The sequence below is a fragment of the Marmota monax genome, unplaced genomic scaffold (genome assembly GCF_021218885.2).
Source record: "Marmota monax isolate L192 unplaced genomic scaffold, Marmota_monax_Labrador192_F-V1.1 WCK01_AAM20220418_F8-fsc00048, whole genome shotgun sequence".
NCBI lineage: Eukaryota > Metazoa > Chordata > Mammalia > Rodentia > Sciuridae > Marmota > Marmota monax.
Window position 1 is genome coordinate 9,142,338 of NW_026694895.1, and position 17,392 is coordinate 9,159,729.

At 35.5% G+C, this 17,392-nt stretch overlaps 2 protein-coding genes across 3 annotated transcripts in view; one reads left to right on the forward strand and one right to left on the reverse strand.

The window, feature by feature from the left end:
• Positions 1-17,392, reverse strand: part of Epc2 (enhancer of polycomb homolog 2) — a 132,740-nt gene that overhangs the window by 102,233 nt on the left and 13,115 nt on the right. The gene's annotated exons all lie outside the window — the stretch shown is intronic.
• Positions 3,667-4,174, forward strand: LOC124080846 (translationally-controlled tumor protein-like). The gene is given in 2 exon segments (XM_046426917.1): positions 3,667-4,143; positions 4,145-4,174. Coding segments are annotated over 2 exon segments (507 nt in total).

Consider the following 17,392-nt stretch of genomic DNA (forward strand, 5'->3'; position numbering starts at 1 on the left):
GATCAGTCCTCAGGAGTTTGGATATAATAAAATAAGGAAGAAATCCCCAAAGGCACAGCCATTGCCACAGCCGGGCTGGAAGCTCCAGCCAGAGAGATCCCTCCATGAGCATAGTGGAGGGATAAGGAAATTAAAGGAACCCATGTTTTGGGGATGTCCAAGGTGTGTCTGGGTATGGAGCATTTAGAGATCAAGCACAATGGCGGTAAACCTGAAAGATGAGCTGCACAGTATCCATGTGTGGGAAAAGAAACCACCATCTCTATAGGCAGCGTGGTAGAGGACTAAGGAAGAAATTATTTTGCAGCTGCTTGGGGGGGGGGGGGGTGCCTGGCAACTGAGGGGGCTGATTCCTGGCAAACGCCAAGTCTGGCCTGAAATACAGGCCCAGTAAACACATGCTGCACGATGTAGAGTGTGCTAAAGTGACCAAGAGAAAATCAAATATGGAGAGAGGTTTACACAGGGACAACTGGTCAAAGAAACCCACCCAGATCTAACCCTTCCTCCTTCCCTACCCCTCCAATCCAACTGCTTGCAGGACTGGCTGGGAGAGATGCATCTAGCCAGGAACTTGGAAGGCTAGGGCAGGATAAATTGTTTGGAGAATGAACATGAGACCAGGAAACGTGGAGTCTGCAGGTAACATAGGGGACAAGGAATTGGGTCCCCGGCCACAAGAGTAGAAACTAGGGGAGATCTCTGGAGTGAAGTCTTCCAGCAAGTACTGGGTGCTGGAGGTACACTGACTTAAAATCTCCAGGCAAATTACCATTCAGTAAAGAGCCTCCAGCCCTCTTAAACCTAAACCCTGCCTCCAGGAACTCTGCCTACTGGATTACCTCTCTCACTCCAGCAATCCAGAGGGTGGAACATCACACTCCAGAAGACCCCACCTAAAACTGCTGAGAAGAGAAGCTGAGAATATTTTGAACTCCAATGTAAAGAATTCTTTAACTTTTCATCAAGATTTTTTTTTAAATTCTTCATAACTGTTTAATTGTGGCCTTAATGGTACATGGACTTTTATATAGTCTCCTATTTTTTTTTCTTCTCATCTCTAGTATTTTTCTTTCTTTTTTTTTTTTTTTGGGGGGGGGGGGTGCTGGAGATTGAACCCAGAGCCTTGTGCATGCGAAGCAAGCACTCTACCAACTGAGGTATATCCCCAGCTCATCTCTAGCATTTTTTGAAGCCAGTTATTTTACATGGATAAGTTTTTTGTGAATTAGGATGTTTGTTTAGTTTTGTATTCTTTTAATCTTTTTAAAAATTATTGCTTTATATATTTCTCTCCTGTTTCCTTGATTTTTTTTTTCTTCTGGAAACAGCCAATCTGTATTATTCTTTCACTCTACCTTTGATCTTCTTCTCCTGTCTTCTCTCCTCCTCCCTCATAATCATCACATCCTATCACTTCTGTTTTATCCATGTCCACCAATTGAAAACATAAACCCTTTTGTAAACTTGCTGTTTTTATCACAGGCAATAACTTATCATGTCATTTCTGTTTATTGTGATAATTAACATTGCAGAAATCATACTAGGAATTATTTGGTTTAGTGGTATAAACTGTTTCCATTGGTTGTTATTATTTGTCTCTCCCTAAACAGTGAGATACTGGAAACCTTTGGGGACACTGTAAGTCTACTGCCTCAGATCCATACTGTTAGTTGGGTAGACACACAAACATGAAAAGGCAAGGGAACAAATTGCCCCAAGCAAACCAAGGTACTCCAATAACAGAATACATCGACATCACAGTGAAAAAATGTCAGAGAAGGAGTTTAGAATATACGTAGTTAAACTGATCTGTGAAGTAAAGAATAATATAAGAGAGGAATACAGGTAACAAAGGATCACTTCAATAAAGAGATAGAAATTCTGAAAGAAAACTAAACAAATTCTTGAAGTGAAGTTAACAATACACCAAATTAAAAATTCAATAGAAAGCATCATCCACAGACTAGACCACTCAGAAGACAGAACCTCAGGCAATAAAGGCACAACATATAATCTTGAAATAAAATGGACCACGGAGTGAAGATGTTAAGAAACCAGGAATACAACTTCCAAGAATTATGAGATAACATGAAAAGACCAAATTTAAGATTTATCAGGATAGATGAAGGCACAGAGATACAAACGAAAGGAATGCAAAATCTTTTCAATGAAATAATATCAGAAAATTTCCCAAATCTAAAGAATGAAATGGACAATCAAATACAAGAGGCTTACTATAGGACTCCAAATGTGCAAAATTACAACAGACCCACATCAAGGCACATTATAATGAAAATGCCTAGCATACAGAATAAGACTAGAATTTTAAAGGCTGCAAGAGAAGAATATCAAATTACATATAGAGGAAAACCAATATGAATCTCAGCTGATTTCTCAACCCAGATTTTCAAAGTGAGGAGGTCGTGGAATAACATATAACAAGCTTTGGAAGAAAATGGATGCCAACCAAGAATCCTACACATAAGCAAAATTAAGCTTCAGATTTGAAGACGAAATAAAAACCTTCTATGATTAACAAAAAAAAATAAAAGAATTTGCAACTAGAAAGCCTGCACTTCAGAATATTCTCAACAAAATATTCCATGAAGATGAACTGGGGGAAAAAAATGTGAAAACCAGTGAAGGAAGAAACTACACTAAAGGAACCGTCAATCAAAGGAGAACTAATTCAAATTAAAAACTAGGATGAGCCAAAATGATGGAGAACACAAATCATATCTCAATAATAACCTTGAACATTAATGGCCAAAATTCATCAATCAAAAGACAGACTGGCAGACTGGATTAAAACACAAGAGCCAACAATATGCTGTCTCCAAGAGACTTACTTAATAGGCAAAGACATCTACAGACTGAAGGTGAAAGGATGGGAAAAAACATCACTCACGTGGACCATGTAAACAAGGGGTTTCTATCCTCATATCAGATAAAGTGGACTTCAAGCAAAAGTTAATCAGGACAAAAAAAGGATGTTTCATACTGCTTAAGGGAATTACACATCAACAAGACATAACAATCATAAATATTTATGCTCCAAACAATGGAGCATCTACGATACAAACAAAATCTTCTCAACTTCAAGAATCAAATAGATCACAACACAATAATACTAGTGACTTTAACACAGATCTCTCTCACTACTGGACAGATCTCCCAAACAAAAACTAAACAAAGAAACTACAGAACTAAATAATACAATCAATAATTTAGATTTAACAGACATATATAGAATATTTCACCCATCAATGACTGAATGCACTTTCTTCTCAGCAGCACACAAATCATTCTCTAAAACAGACCATATTATGTAAGCTATCACATATGTTGTCATACAATTGTAATATTACCTTAATATATTTTAGCACCTGTCAGGTTATTTTGATAGCTCCCTTTCTATTGATATTAATTTTTGTGTTCTTGCTTTTTTCTTGATTAGACTTATTTAATTTTTATCAAATTTTAGCTGTATTATTCTCTATTTCATATATTTCTGCTCTCTTATTTTTTCCTTCCTACTACTTAATTTGAAAATAATTTGAGCTTTTCTGCCCACTCCCCCTGCACTTCCCAGAGCTGCTCTGCACAGCAAGCTCCCGGTTCCTGCTAATCTAGCGCTGCTGTTGTCTCCCTCCAATCGCCATCATGATTATCTACCCAGACGTCATCAGCTACAATGAGAAGTTCTCTGACATTTACAAGATCCAGGAGACTGTGGACGGCCTCTGCCTGGAGGTGGAGCGCAAGATGGTCAGTAGGACAGAGGGTAACACTGATGACTCACTCCTTGATAGAAATGCTTTGGCTGAAGGACCGGAGGGCGAAGGTACCAAAAGCACAGTAATCACTGGTGTTGGTATTGTCATGAACCATCACTTGCAAGAAACCAGCTTCACAAAAGCAGCATACAAGAAATACATGAAATCAATCAAAGGCAAACTTGAAGAACAGAAACCAGAGAGAGTAAAACCTTTTATGGCAGAGACTGCAGAACAAATCAAGCACACCCTTGCTAATTTCAAAAATTACCAGTTCTTTATTGGTGAAAACATAAATCCAGATAGCATGGTCACTCTCCTGCACAACCATGAGAATGCTGTGACCACATATATGATTTTTTTAAAAGGATGGTTTATAAATGGAGAAATGTTAATAAATTTGGCAGTTACTTTGGATCTATCATCTATCATCGTAACTGGCTGCTGTTTGTCATCCACACAACACCAGGACTTATGACAAATGGAACTGATGTCATCTTGAGCACATTTAGGCATTGTTTTTTAAGAAAACAAAGTTCATTTAAACTAAAAAATAATAATTTTTTGATTATTATTCTAGCTTCTTTCTGATACAAGTCTTTGTTATAAATGTTCATCTCAGTACTATTTCATCACAGAGATTCTGATATTTTAAGCTTTTATTATCACTTAGTTCAAAGCACTTTTTATATACTTGTGCTTTCTTCCTTGACCTCAGAGATATTTATAAGTGCACCATTTAGTTTTGAAAAGGTTGATGTGGGGGTGAGGTATTCTATATATTTTAAAGTGATTGATTTCTAAAGTAATCAGGCGGGAAACAGTCTGCATGATTCAAATTTTTAAAAAAGTAATGGAAATGTTTTTTATATTGATTGTATTGATTACATAAATATCAAAACTGAAAATAAAAATAAACTTAAGAAACTAACACTTTCACATTCTCTCACACAACACACACACCAATCAAAATTTATTGAAAGACACTAAAGAATACCTAAGTAAGAAATGGTAAATGTTTTAGGGGATAATTATGCTTAACCTGACTTAAATATTGCTTAATGTAAATGTGCAATGAACTATTATATGAAACTCACTGATATGTATAAATTAAATTTTAAAAAGATAAATAAATGGAAACCCATTTCTTGTTCATGGAATAAAACACTTAATATTTTTGTAATAACAATGCTCCTCAAAGGGCTCCACAGATTCAATTTCTGACCCCTATAAAAAGAATCCCAGAGGCCTTTTTGTGCAGTGACAGAAAAGCCAATTTTAATATTAACATGGATCTGTCCAAACTGTTAGAATGTCTCTTATCAAAAAAGAAAGAAAGTAAGCATTATTGAGAATGTAGAGAAAAGGGAGTCCTTACAGACTGTTGGTAGAAATATAAATTAAAAGTCATTATAGAAAACTCTGTGGCATTATCTCAAAATGGTAAAAAAATTAAACAACCAGATGAACCAGAATTCCAATACTGAGGGGTAAATCCAAAGGAAATAAAATCAGCATGTTGAAGAGATGTCTGCATTTCCATGTTTACTGCTGCACTATTTATTCAGCAAGATATAGAACCAACCTGAGTGTCTATCAATGGATGAATAATAAAGAATATGTGACATATATACACAATAGGATACTAATTAAGTTTATTCACTGAAAAACAAAACTCTGTCATTTGTGACATGAATGAACTAGGAGGACATTGTGTTAAATGAAATAAGGCAGGCAACTACACACAAATACTGCATGATCTCATTCATGTAGAATCTTAAAAAGCTGGCCTCACGAGAGAGTAGAAATGTTTTTATCAGTCTAGGATAGGTGAGAGAAGAAGGGATGGGAAGATGTTGGTCAAAGATATACATTGAGGATAAAATTCTACAATAGGCAAGTAGGAAGTACATAAGTGATTTGGGGGCATGAGACCTGGGGAGGATGGAGAAGAGGAGAAATTGGGAACAACGGCTACTGGTTTTGAAGTTCCTTTTTTGGGTGAAGAAAATGATCTAAAAGTGTGGTGATGACTGCATAGCATTGGAATACGAAACACCATTGGACTGCACACTTTAAATGGGTTAATTATATGATATTTGAATTATCTCTCAATAAACTGCTTAAATGAATTAATTCTAAATACTAATTAATATCTTGGCCAAAATTTTAATAGTGAAAAGAACAGAAGCTGATGACCAAGTAAACTCAAGGTAACACACATAAAATTAAAGAAGCTTGCTTTTCTCTTATAGCACGCATAGGGAACAGTTTTACCCATCCTTGTTCCACCCTTAATTTTAGTTAGTGCATTAAAAAAAAAAAAGAGGAAAGCATAATCATCCTAATAAAGTACCATAACAGTCATTAGATGTCAAAACAGAACAAACCTACATTATCTGTGCGTGATTTAGGCCACTGTCCTGAAAAAATAAATAAATAAAAAGTAAACATATTTTAATATGTCTTCTGATTCTACTATAATGTATAGTCCATACTTCTAGAATGGTGTAATTGTTAAAACTCAGTTGAAACGGGCCATTTATTCAAGGTGAAAATATCTGCTAGATATCTTGGATTTTTTAATCCTTTATAATTTATATTAAACATCAATAGAAATTCATTCTAGATGGTGGTCTAATATTCATTAATTAAATTCACCAAAGAAGCTAAGAAAAACAATAGTTAAAGAAACAATAAGAACATGAAAGAATTGGGAAAAATGAAAATAAGAAAACACACCAGTAATCCAAAAAGCCTTTTAACTAGCAATTCATTCTTTCTGTATCTGGAAAATATTAATTAATCTACTATTTTCTTTCTTTAATACTGATATGAATTATAATGTTAATCTAATATTCTGATTCAGAATCCTACCTAACGATTGCTCAGATAGTGTAAAGGTGTGTTTTGTTGCCAGGGCCACCTCTGAAGTCTTGGTCTCCTATGTCCTATTTCGTGACTTTGAATACATCACTTTTGTTTGTAACACATTTGAATATGTTACTTTTATATTAATATTTCTTAGTAATGTTTCTTTGGTTCTTTCCTAATAACCCATAGTAAATGAAGATTAAGGAAAGATATGTACAAAGTCTGATATATTAAGTGCTTAATAAATAATATCCATTATTGTTTAAGATAACTGTAAGAAAATATATTAAAACTACAAAGAATGCCCACAGAATTTTATGATAGTAAATTGTTATGTATTTATTTAAACAAACATTCCCCGTTTCTCTATCTCCCCCCAACACATACACAAACACAAACACTAAAGTCCACTAGACATCTGACAAAATTAACAAGAACTGATTCTAGAACATATCTGGATATAACTATGTCAAAAATAATGTAACTTATAAGGTCTAATGAACTACACTTCAAAACAATTAGAAAGCAAAAAAGCATCAATGAAGCAGCGCTTCCAGAAACATTAATAACAGCAAAGAGAACTGAAGATTTTATATGCAGGTAAATTGTCCTTCCATTATCAAGAGGACTGAAAAAATTTAGAGCACTAAAGTGAAAACAATGGAACTAAAAGGCAAAGGAGCAAGAGTAAAAAAATGAAGATAGAACAAATTCTATCTTCATGGAAGGTGTTTAGAAGCAGCCACTATTGTACAGAAGATTAAAGTATGTTGTTAAAAACTATCAAACAAAGCCAGGTGTGGTGGTGCACACCTGTAATTCTAACAACTCCAGAGGCTGTGGCAAGAATACCCCAAGTTTTTGGCTACCCTGGGCAAAAAAAAGAGGAAGGAAGAAAAAAGGCTGGGGCTATAGCTCAGTGGTAGAGAAGTTTAGGATTCAATCTGTATAGTACCAAACAAAAAGGCTAACGAAAGAGAAAACTAATAATGATAAGCACAAATATAACTACTTCAATAAAAATTCAAATCTTACCAAATAATGACTGTTTTAAACAGTAATGTATAAAACAATCAGTGACATAATACACAATATAAAATATGAAAGAGCTGAGCGCAAATATACTGTCATATTGATAAATGAGAATGGACTTAACTCACTGCTTTAAAAAAAATGATGCTCAATGCTTGGAATTCAAGACTCAATAATATGCAGCATATAAGAAATATACCTCACCCTCCAAAGGTGATCCAGAGATGAGGAAAATGAACAAAAGTTTAATGGGTAAGTGAAAATAGTAAGAAGTACAAGCATATCCTAATAACAAACAAGTAGAATACAAAAGAGCATTAAACAACAACAAAAGAGCACTTTTAAATGCTAATAACCATAATTCACAAGAAAGATTTAGTATCTATATACATAAAGTAACACAGCACCATTTTATGATGCAAAAGCTACAGTATATGCAAGGACCAAAATAGACAAAAGCACACCCATAAGAGGAAAATTTAATACACCACTTTTAGCATAAAATTAATCAAGTGAACAACAACAAAAAAAGACTTAAGCAACTTAATTGATAAGGTAGATTTTATAGCTATGTATCAAACTTTACACTCAATGCCCCTCTTTTAGAGTTTGAGTATGAGATGTCCCTGAAAAACTCACATGACAGTGCAGAATGTTCAGAGGTGAACCAATTAGATTATGACAACTATAACCTAATCGGTGGATTAATTCACTTCATGGCTTAATAATCTGAATGAGTTACTGGGTGGTAACTGTGGGTAAGTGGGGCATGGATGGAGGAAGTCAGTCAATGAGGGCATGACCTGGGAGATTATGTTTTATCCCTGGCTCTTCACAAGCTCTCTCAGCTTCATGGTGACCTTGAGCTGAGCAGCTTTCCTCTTCCATGCCTTCTGCCTCTCCTTAGGCCCAGAGCAATGGAAACTAATGACCATGAATTGAACCCCTGAAACCATGAGTCAAAATAAACCTCCTCCTCTATGTTGTTTCTGTCAGGAACTTTAGTCACAGCAACAAAAAACTAGCAACCCATCCTTCTCAAGTACCCATGAGACAGTCATAAAAACTGTTCACATATTATTTAGGAATTACAATGATATAAAGAATGGAGTAGAAAGATAAGAATGAAAATTCTCTAAGGGTACAGCACTCCTTGTAGAGTTCTAAGGATGCTCAAAAAACAAAATGAACAAATACTAGAATAAACCAACATGAAATACAAAAAGAAATTACAAACTCTACCATTTCAAAAATCAATATTCATGTAACCACACTGAAAGCTTATATGTCAACTTTAATGCTAATATATACTCTAAAGGATTGTATGATTATTATATAACTTAATAAAGTGTTCACAATGGTCTGCAGCACAGTGGATAAATGTTTATTATTTTTACTAAAGGTAATCAAAATAGTAAGATTTTTTTAAAACAAAAAAAGGAAAAAGATTACAATAATTTAGAAATGTTGAATATCAAAAGCAAATCTTTTAATACCCATTCGTAATAAATTCCCAGAAAGACAGAAACAACTTGATAAAGGACAACCAACTATAGAAAACTTACTGTAAGGTCCTTGCTTAACATCTGGGCGGCCATCCTAAGTAACAGCCACCATTTTCCTGCCCACTCCTTCATACCAACCCCACCCTTAATCACCTACATTAGGACCCACTCGGCTCTAATCCCTGAGCCAACCCCATGAAAGTCTCCAACCCCAAGTCTATTGCCTCTCTCCACTATGGAGGGATGTGCCTTTGTCAGCTCAGACAAATAAACTGCCTGGTCTCTTGTCTTTCATTTCTCATTCACCCATCTCCCAGTTCCTCGCTTTCCTTTCATCGGTGCCAAAACCCAGGATCAGGTTCTCCCGGTGAGCCCGCTCCCCTCTTTGAGGGTCACTGAGCATCCCCAGGCCCTAATCTGAACTCCATCATGGGACCATGCCCTCCATTCTGCCAAACACCCTCTCTGCACCCACCACCAGACATTTCAGGTAAGACCCCTGTCTCTGGTAGACTTAAACGAACTATAGGTTCCTTTCCCAGGAAGTGACCATTGATCTTCCAGCATTCCCAGAGTTACCATGTGGTTTAGGGCACCCCCAGCCACTGCTTTCACAGCTACAGCTGATCCTTACTGTTAACTAGGTCTACAGGTAGTCTTTTATTTGGGTCCTGGGTTTTGACCAAAACCACTAAGGGTGATTGGGAAGTTGTTCCTGGTGAAACCTCTGGGCCTTGGGTTCTATCTCGCCTTGGGCATCTCCTCATCCATTCCCTCTCAGAGTCTCTTAGGCTGCCTCCTTCTCAAGTCTATCAACTGAATTTTAATTACGTGATCCATGCTCCTGGCAATATAGAACACCAGAATCCTCTTTTCATTTAGCAAATATATTTTGACCAGATCTTGAATCACATTATCTTCCATCTAAGAATCTATGACAGATTAAACTTAATAACCAACCATGTCTTTCAGTCATTCACTTATACAACTGGCGGAATTCAGACTCAAGAAAAGTGCTGTCCTGTTCTGACTAAAAGAGCTCCAATAATCAACATTTTAGAATAAAAATTCAACTGTGGTTCTCAACACTAGTGGGCTTCAGAATCATCTGTAGGCCCTGTTTCAACACATTGCTGACACAAACCAACAATTTCTGATTCAGCAGCTCTCAAACGGAACCAGACAATTCATATTTCTAAAAGTTTCCAAAGCTGCTGTGGGTTTGGGAACTACACTTTGAGAAGCACCAGCTTAACAAACCATTAGCTTAAGGCAATGTGACACACTGTGGTCCTCTAGAATTACAAAAATTTAGAGTAAGCATTTAAAAATTTCAAAACAGTCTGATATTAATTTTATCCATTGAAAGTGGTGATTTAAAAAGCTGTAGTCTTGTGCTGAGCGTGGTGGCACATGCCTGTAATCCCAGCAGCTTGGGAGGCTGAGGCAGGAAGATCGCAAGTTCAAAGTCAGCCTCAGCAAGAAGCTAAAAACTCAGTGAGATACTGTCTCTAATTATAACACAAAATAGGGCTAGGGATGTGGTTCAATCATTGAGTGCCCCTGAGTTCAATCCCTGATACCCCAAAAACAAAACAAAAAGTTGTGGTCTTATATTTACTACATCTTTAATTTTTCTGGAAATGTATTTTTATTATACTTAACAAATGTGTTTTAAAAACTGAGATTTTAATAAAACTTGAGGAAAATTTGCCTACAAGGTGTATTTCATTAATTTCTCCAGTATTTTATTATTATTATATTATCATCATTATTATTCCTACTGCTACTATTATTACTATTACTATTATTTGATGCTGGGAATTGAACTCAGGGGTCCTCTACCACTAAACTACATCCCCTATTCTTTTGATTTTTAACTTGAGACACAGTCTTGATAAGTTGCCCAGATGGCCTTGGACTTATGTTTCTCCTGACTCAGCCTCCCAAGTCACTGGAATTAAAGGTATGTACCACCATAGCTGATTTTTTCTAATATTTAAAATGCATACTACCTTTATAGATAACATTACATATATTTCATTAACCTTGCCTCCCAAAGAAACATAGGCTTTTGGGCTGGGGATGTGACTCAGTAGTAGAGCGCTTGCCTCACATGAGAGAGGCAATGAGTTCGATCCTCAGCACCACATAAAAATAAATAAATAAAATAAAGGTATTGTGTCCACCTACAACTAAAAAAAAAATATATTAAAAAAAGAAACATAGGCTTTTGCTAAAAAACAATAAAATAAGCAGTCACAACATTAAGTATTCTGTTTTTCCTGTAAAGCTATATTTAAAGACATTTATCATCTAAAGAATTAAATGTCCTTTTGCAATAAAGTCCTTTTTGAATTTAATAACAGGGTAAAGATTTTTCTTTCCTAAAGATAGTTGTGCTAAATTGTAAATAAGCCAGAACTAAATCTTTCATAGTTTCTCTATCTTAAATGCCTGTGAAGTATATGGAAAAGAGTTAGGGATGAAAGACTTGAATGCACTGAGTTAAACAGAAATGTAAAACTAAAAGTAATTTCAAGGTGTAGAAATATGCTGTCAAAAGCATTATAATTCTGGAATATCTGACTTACAATTCAATTTTCGGAAAACTCAAATTATAAATTGCCTAACTGTAATTTGTTTTGCTTGATAAAGTAACAAACGTTTACTTTTTGTTCTCTTGTCTATTGTGTGATTAGAACCTTGATTTAAAGTGAGAATTTCCTAATGCTGATTAATAACATGATCTTCAACAACACCACGAATTTAGAAAGGTGACACCAACAACAATGTAGGTTGCTCTTAAATATCATTCAATAATGAAAATGAATAGAGGAAATCCAAAACAATGAGCAACTGATACTAGGTTTTAAAATGCACCATTTGTCAGTCTATTTACCTACTGGTTTATAAAATCATTTTTGAAACTATTTTTGCATTTCTTAAGTACTAGAAGTAGAGAGAAAACCCATACAGACCTATATACAAAAATAAGAAGTAGACCACTGGTTGTGAAAAAGACAGATTAAGAACTTAAAGAAGAAAGGAAAACGTGGGGGCGGGAAGTGGCTAGCAAACAGACTCATTCACCAGGGAAATTACACAAAAAGACAACAGATAACTCTTATCCATAAGAAACTGTGTCAGGCAAGATAGCTCTACACTTTGAAGCAATTCCTCTTGACAACCAAATCTCAAATAGGCAATCGCCAAAACACTTTAATACCTTAAATAAATCACTATGAAGAGTGCATGGAGAAGACACACTACATTTATCATTATTATCTGTCACATTTCTAAAACCTATCCAGCAACTCCCAAATCCCATTTAAAATTTCCACATTAAATATGTCAAAGCCCTCAGGTGTGGTATAGCAGAGAAAAAAATTTAAGAACTGCATTTCTCAACGAAGATTCTTAAATTCTAATGATCATCTGAACAATCCACAAATCTTTTTTTTTGTAATGCATGTTTCGATTGTGATGGTACTTGAGATTCAGCTTTTTTTTTTTTTTTAAACAGAGTAAGGGGACTAGAGATTGAACCCAGGGACCTTAGCCACTGATCCATATCCCCAGGCATTTTTTTTTTTTTGAGACAGGGTCTCGCTAAATTGCTGAGGCTGACTTTGAACTTGTAATCCTCCTGCCTCATCCTCCTAAACTACTAGGATTATAGGTATGTGCCACTGTCCTTGGCAAGGTTCAGCATTTTTAATAAGCTCCCAGGTGAACCCAAATCTGTAGGCCAAACTTGAGTAGCATGGTCCTAAACTATATAAACATCTCAAATAAAAAATGTATCTTTATGATACATCAACTGTATAAAACAGTCTGACAGTTTTGTAAAAAGTTAAAATCTCTTTGGTATAGCTATCATATGATCAAGCTATTTCACCATCAAGTATTTATATACCAAAACAAATAAATGTAAATCTGATAACAAAAATGCTCACAGCAGTGCTGAGTATGGTGGTGCATGCTTGTAATCCCAGGAGCTCAGGAGGCTGAGGCAGTTCAAAGCCAGTCTCAGCAATTTAGCAAGGCCCTAAGCAACTTAGTGAGAACCTGTCACTAAATAAATACCAAAAAAAGGGCTGGGGATGTGGCTTGTGGTTACGTGCCCCTGGGTTCAATCCCAGGTACCAAAAAAAAAAAAAAATGCTCACAGTAGCTTGATTTGTAACAGTCAAAAATCACTTAACAGGTGAATGAACACTGTGTGACAGTCATAAAAAGGAATACTACTGAGCAACAAAAAGGAATGAACTATTGATAACACTAGACTATATATGTATGGATATCAAAAACAAATGCAGCATGAAAAGAAACCAGGGCAAAAAACAGTATATACTATGTGATTTCATTTATATGAAATTCTAGAAAACGCAAACCACTAATTTACAATGACACCTGAAGATTAAAGAGGTAAGTAAGGAGGTGGAGGGTTGAATATATTATCTTGATTGTGTAAGGATTTCATACATATACTCATGTGCCAACACTTACCTGAATGAATATGTTAACGTGTATACTTTATGTGTTGGGTATATCTCAAATTTATTTTTAAATATATCTTTCAAATACCAAATTCTGACTAAAACAATGTCACTATGTACAATACAGAAAAGGTATGATTCTTCAAAAATTCCACATCTATGGTCTAATTCTTTAAAAAATTTAATAGCATGCCTACACTAGGAAAAAGACCCTGGTCTTTTAAGGGGCTGAAGATGGGTGGGTGACTTGGAGGGTCCTGTAGGATATGTCTTAGTTCCAAGTAACCATTGAAAATGTGTACTGCGGAGTAAAATAGCCAGGGGAGGACCAAGTAATAGCATGCCACTTACAAAAAAAAAACTATGAAATCTATACAAACTGGAATTTACTATTTATAACTGTGAGTTTTGTTTTGCAAAATACAAAATTGGCATATCTCCTGGGGTGCATTAGACCATCTCCAGATCCCGCTCCAAAGGACGTGGATGCTATGTGAATGAGCAGTCCTTACAGCCTATGGACAAGAACAATGACAATGTCCTACCTCTTGATTCTTACCCATCTTCTCCTGTAAGTGCTGTGCTGTAAGTAAATTACCTCACCTTACCTGAAGCCAGAGTTAACTGGACCAGGCTAAATACCTGACCTGAACTATACCAATCATATTTCATCTCCCAGAAATTTAGAAATGAGACTGAATTATTAAAACTATGGAGGTAGCCACATTTGACCCAAAAGATGTCAAAGCTTAGAAGTCCTTCTAAATGAAAGCAAATAAAACTGAGGGCATTTTTTAAAAAGAACAACAAATAGGGTTTTTCAGGAAAGCTGAGATGGTTCAATTTTAATATTCATCAATAACGATTAGATCTAAGGGGGAAAATCATACAAGAAGAGCAAAAAAAGCATCTTTGTTGAGAATATTCAATACTCATTCATGACAGATACACTAGATGTAGGGCATGATGTAAGGTAGGGCATGTTGCATCAGAAAAGAGGAAACTTAACTTGCTGGCTGCTACCCGCTTCCCAGTCCTGGGGCCACATGTAGTTAAGAGAGCACCTAGAGATTAGCCAGAAGGCATTGCCGTGGGTTGTGATGAAGAATCGGACCACCTCTAGGATAGGCTTAGAACCCTTCTGCCCTCTCAGACAGCTCCTGTCTCCCATTACTGCCCATAGGATGGGTGTAGATGTAAATTCTCCCCACCCTGCTGATCTTTATCCTGATTGGCTCCTGTACAATATATTAGCTGTGTGTGTTTTCTCATTAAAGGAGATCCTGCTTTGACTGTTCTCCCTGGTGCATCTGATTGTCCTCCTGCAAGGGAGGGCTGGGTGCAGGCAGCCAGTCAACCTTTACCTTTCTTGGTTCGCTCCCCCAATCTCTCCCACAGGTCAGGAGGGAATAGGGGCTAAAAACCCCGACACTAGACACGTTTTAACCTCCATTTTATGTATTACATGTAACACATATACACATATAGAATATATATTTTGTAAACATATATATTACTTGTTTTCTAATCTATAAAGTAATCTACATGTTATGTAATGAAAGGCATTCACATTAAAGTCAGAACCAAAACAAATACATCCATTTCTCCAATACTTTTTAACATGGAATTCCAAGAATTAAAAAGGGAATCACACTTAGAGGCTCACTATTTGGAAAAGCAGAAGGAAACTATCTCTATTTGCAGATGATATGGTGTCTAACTCATTAACCCAAGAAAATCAATGCAAAAAATTGTACTAACAATTAGATAACTTAGTAAAGCTGTAAGAAACAAAATTAAATAAAACTAAAAAGCTTTCTTAAATATAATAACAAGTTATAAAGAATAATGAGAGGAAGTGTCATTTACAACAGTAACCAAACAGGTGAAAACTCCTGAAATAAGCTTAACATAAAACACAAAATCAATACAAGAAAAAGACTCCTGAAAGATATATAAGTACACTTCAAATGAAGAAACAAACCATGTTCTTGGATAGGAAATCAACATCATAAAGACATCAATTCTCTATAAACTGACTGTTAAATGTATGATGAATCCCAATAAAAATATCAAATTATCTTGTGAAGTTAGACAAAATAATTATAAAGTTCATATGGAAAAACATGTTAAAGCTGGGTGCAGTAGTGCACATCTATAACCCCAGCAACTTCGGAAGCTGAGGGAGGAGGACTGCCAAATTCAAGGCCAGTCTTGACAACTTAGTGAAACCCTGACTCAAAATTAAAAAAATAATAATAAAAAATAAAAAGAGCTGGAGATATAGTTGAGTGGCAGGATATTTGCCTAGCATGTGCAAGTCTCTGGGTTCAATCCCCAACATCGACCCCCCCAAAAAAAAAGAAAAAGCATTTTTTACTAAGGACTAAAAACTCTTAACTATACATCAACATCCATCAATATAGAACTGATCACATTATACAGTAACTTTGTATGCTAGACCACTACCTACTACTACTAATAATAGTAGTAACAAATTAGAATCAATGCCCAGTCCACAAGAATTTCTTTTAGTGACCATATCTATGCTTCAAATACCCTTCTTTTTAAAAGCCACTATATTTCTTCCTGCCAAGCTCCCTTCAAACAAATGATCTAAATGCAAGCTGCCATTCTCTAATACTAAAAAAAAGAGTCAATGTAGTCGATGCAAACTGTACATGGAACAAAGGGTTAAAACACAGAAAATATACAGAACTCTAGAAAACTCAATAACACAAACCCAGATTTTAAAATACCAAGGACATTCTTCACAGAACTTGGGAAAAACCCTTATATTTGTAACGGAAACCATAAAAGAAATCCAAATAGCCAAAGCAATTTTAAGGAAGAGGGGGGAAAAAAACAGCAGTAGGTATTACATACAGATCTCAAAATACACTACAATGCTGTAGTAATCAAACGGCAAGACACTGGAGTGCACACCTGTGTATGTGTGCACACACATGCACCAATGCTTCAGAACAACAAGCCTGTAAGTAAACTAACAAATCAAAGTAAACTGATTTTCAACAAGGGTCAAAGAATATACACTGGAGAAAGGACAGCCTTTACAAAGAATGGTGCTGGAAAAAGTGGGTATCCACATAAAGAAGAATAAAAGTAGACCCTTCTTTCTCACCAGTTATAAAAATCAACTCAAAATGGATTAAAGACTGACTTCAAAATGGGAAAACACGAGAAGAAAATAGGGGGGAAAATACTTCAAGACATTGGAATACACAAGGATTTTTTGGATAAGATCCCCAAAGCACAGGAAACAAAAACAAAAATAAGGCAAAAGGGATTGCATCAAACTAAAAAGATTCTGCACAGCAAAGGACATAATCAACAGAGTGAAGAGAAAACCTACAGAATGGGAGAAAATACCTGCAAACTGTACATGGAACAAGGGGTTAATATGCAGAAAATATACAGAACTCTAGAAAACTCAATAACACCAACCCAAAAAAAGAAAAAAACCAACCCAGATTTTAAAATAGGCAATAGACTAACTAGACACTTCTAAAAAGAAGACACAAAATTCAGTAGTGTTGTTATATACATCAAAAGAGTATTATCTGTACTAGAAATAAAGAAAAGCAATATGGAAATACCAATCATCAGGAAATTCCAAGTCCAAACTACAATGAGATATCACCTCACTCCAATTACAATGGCAATTATTAAAAAGACAAAA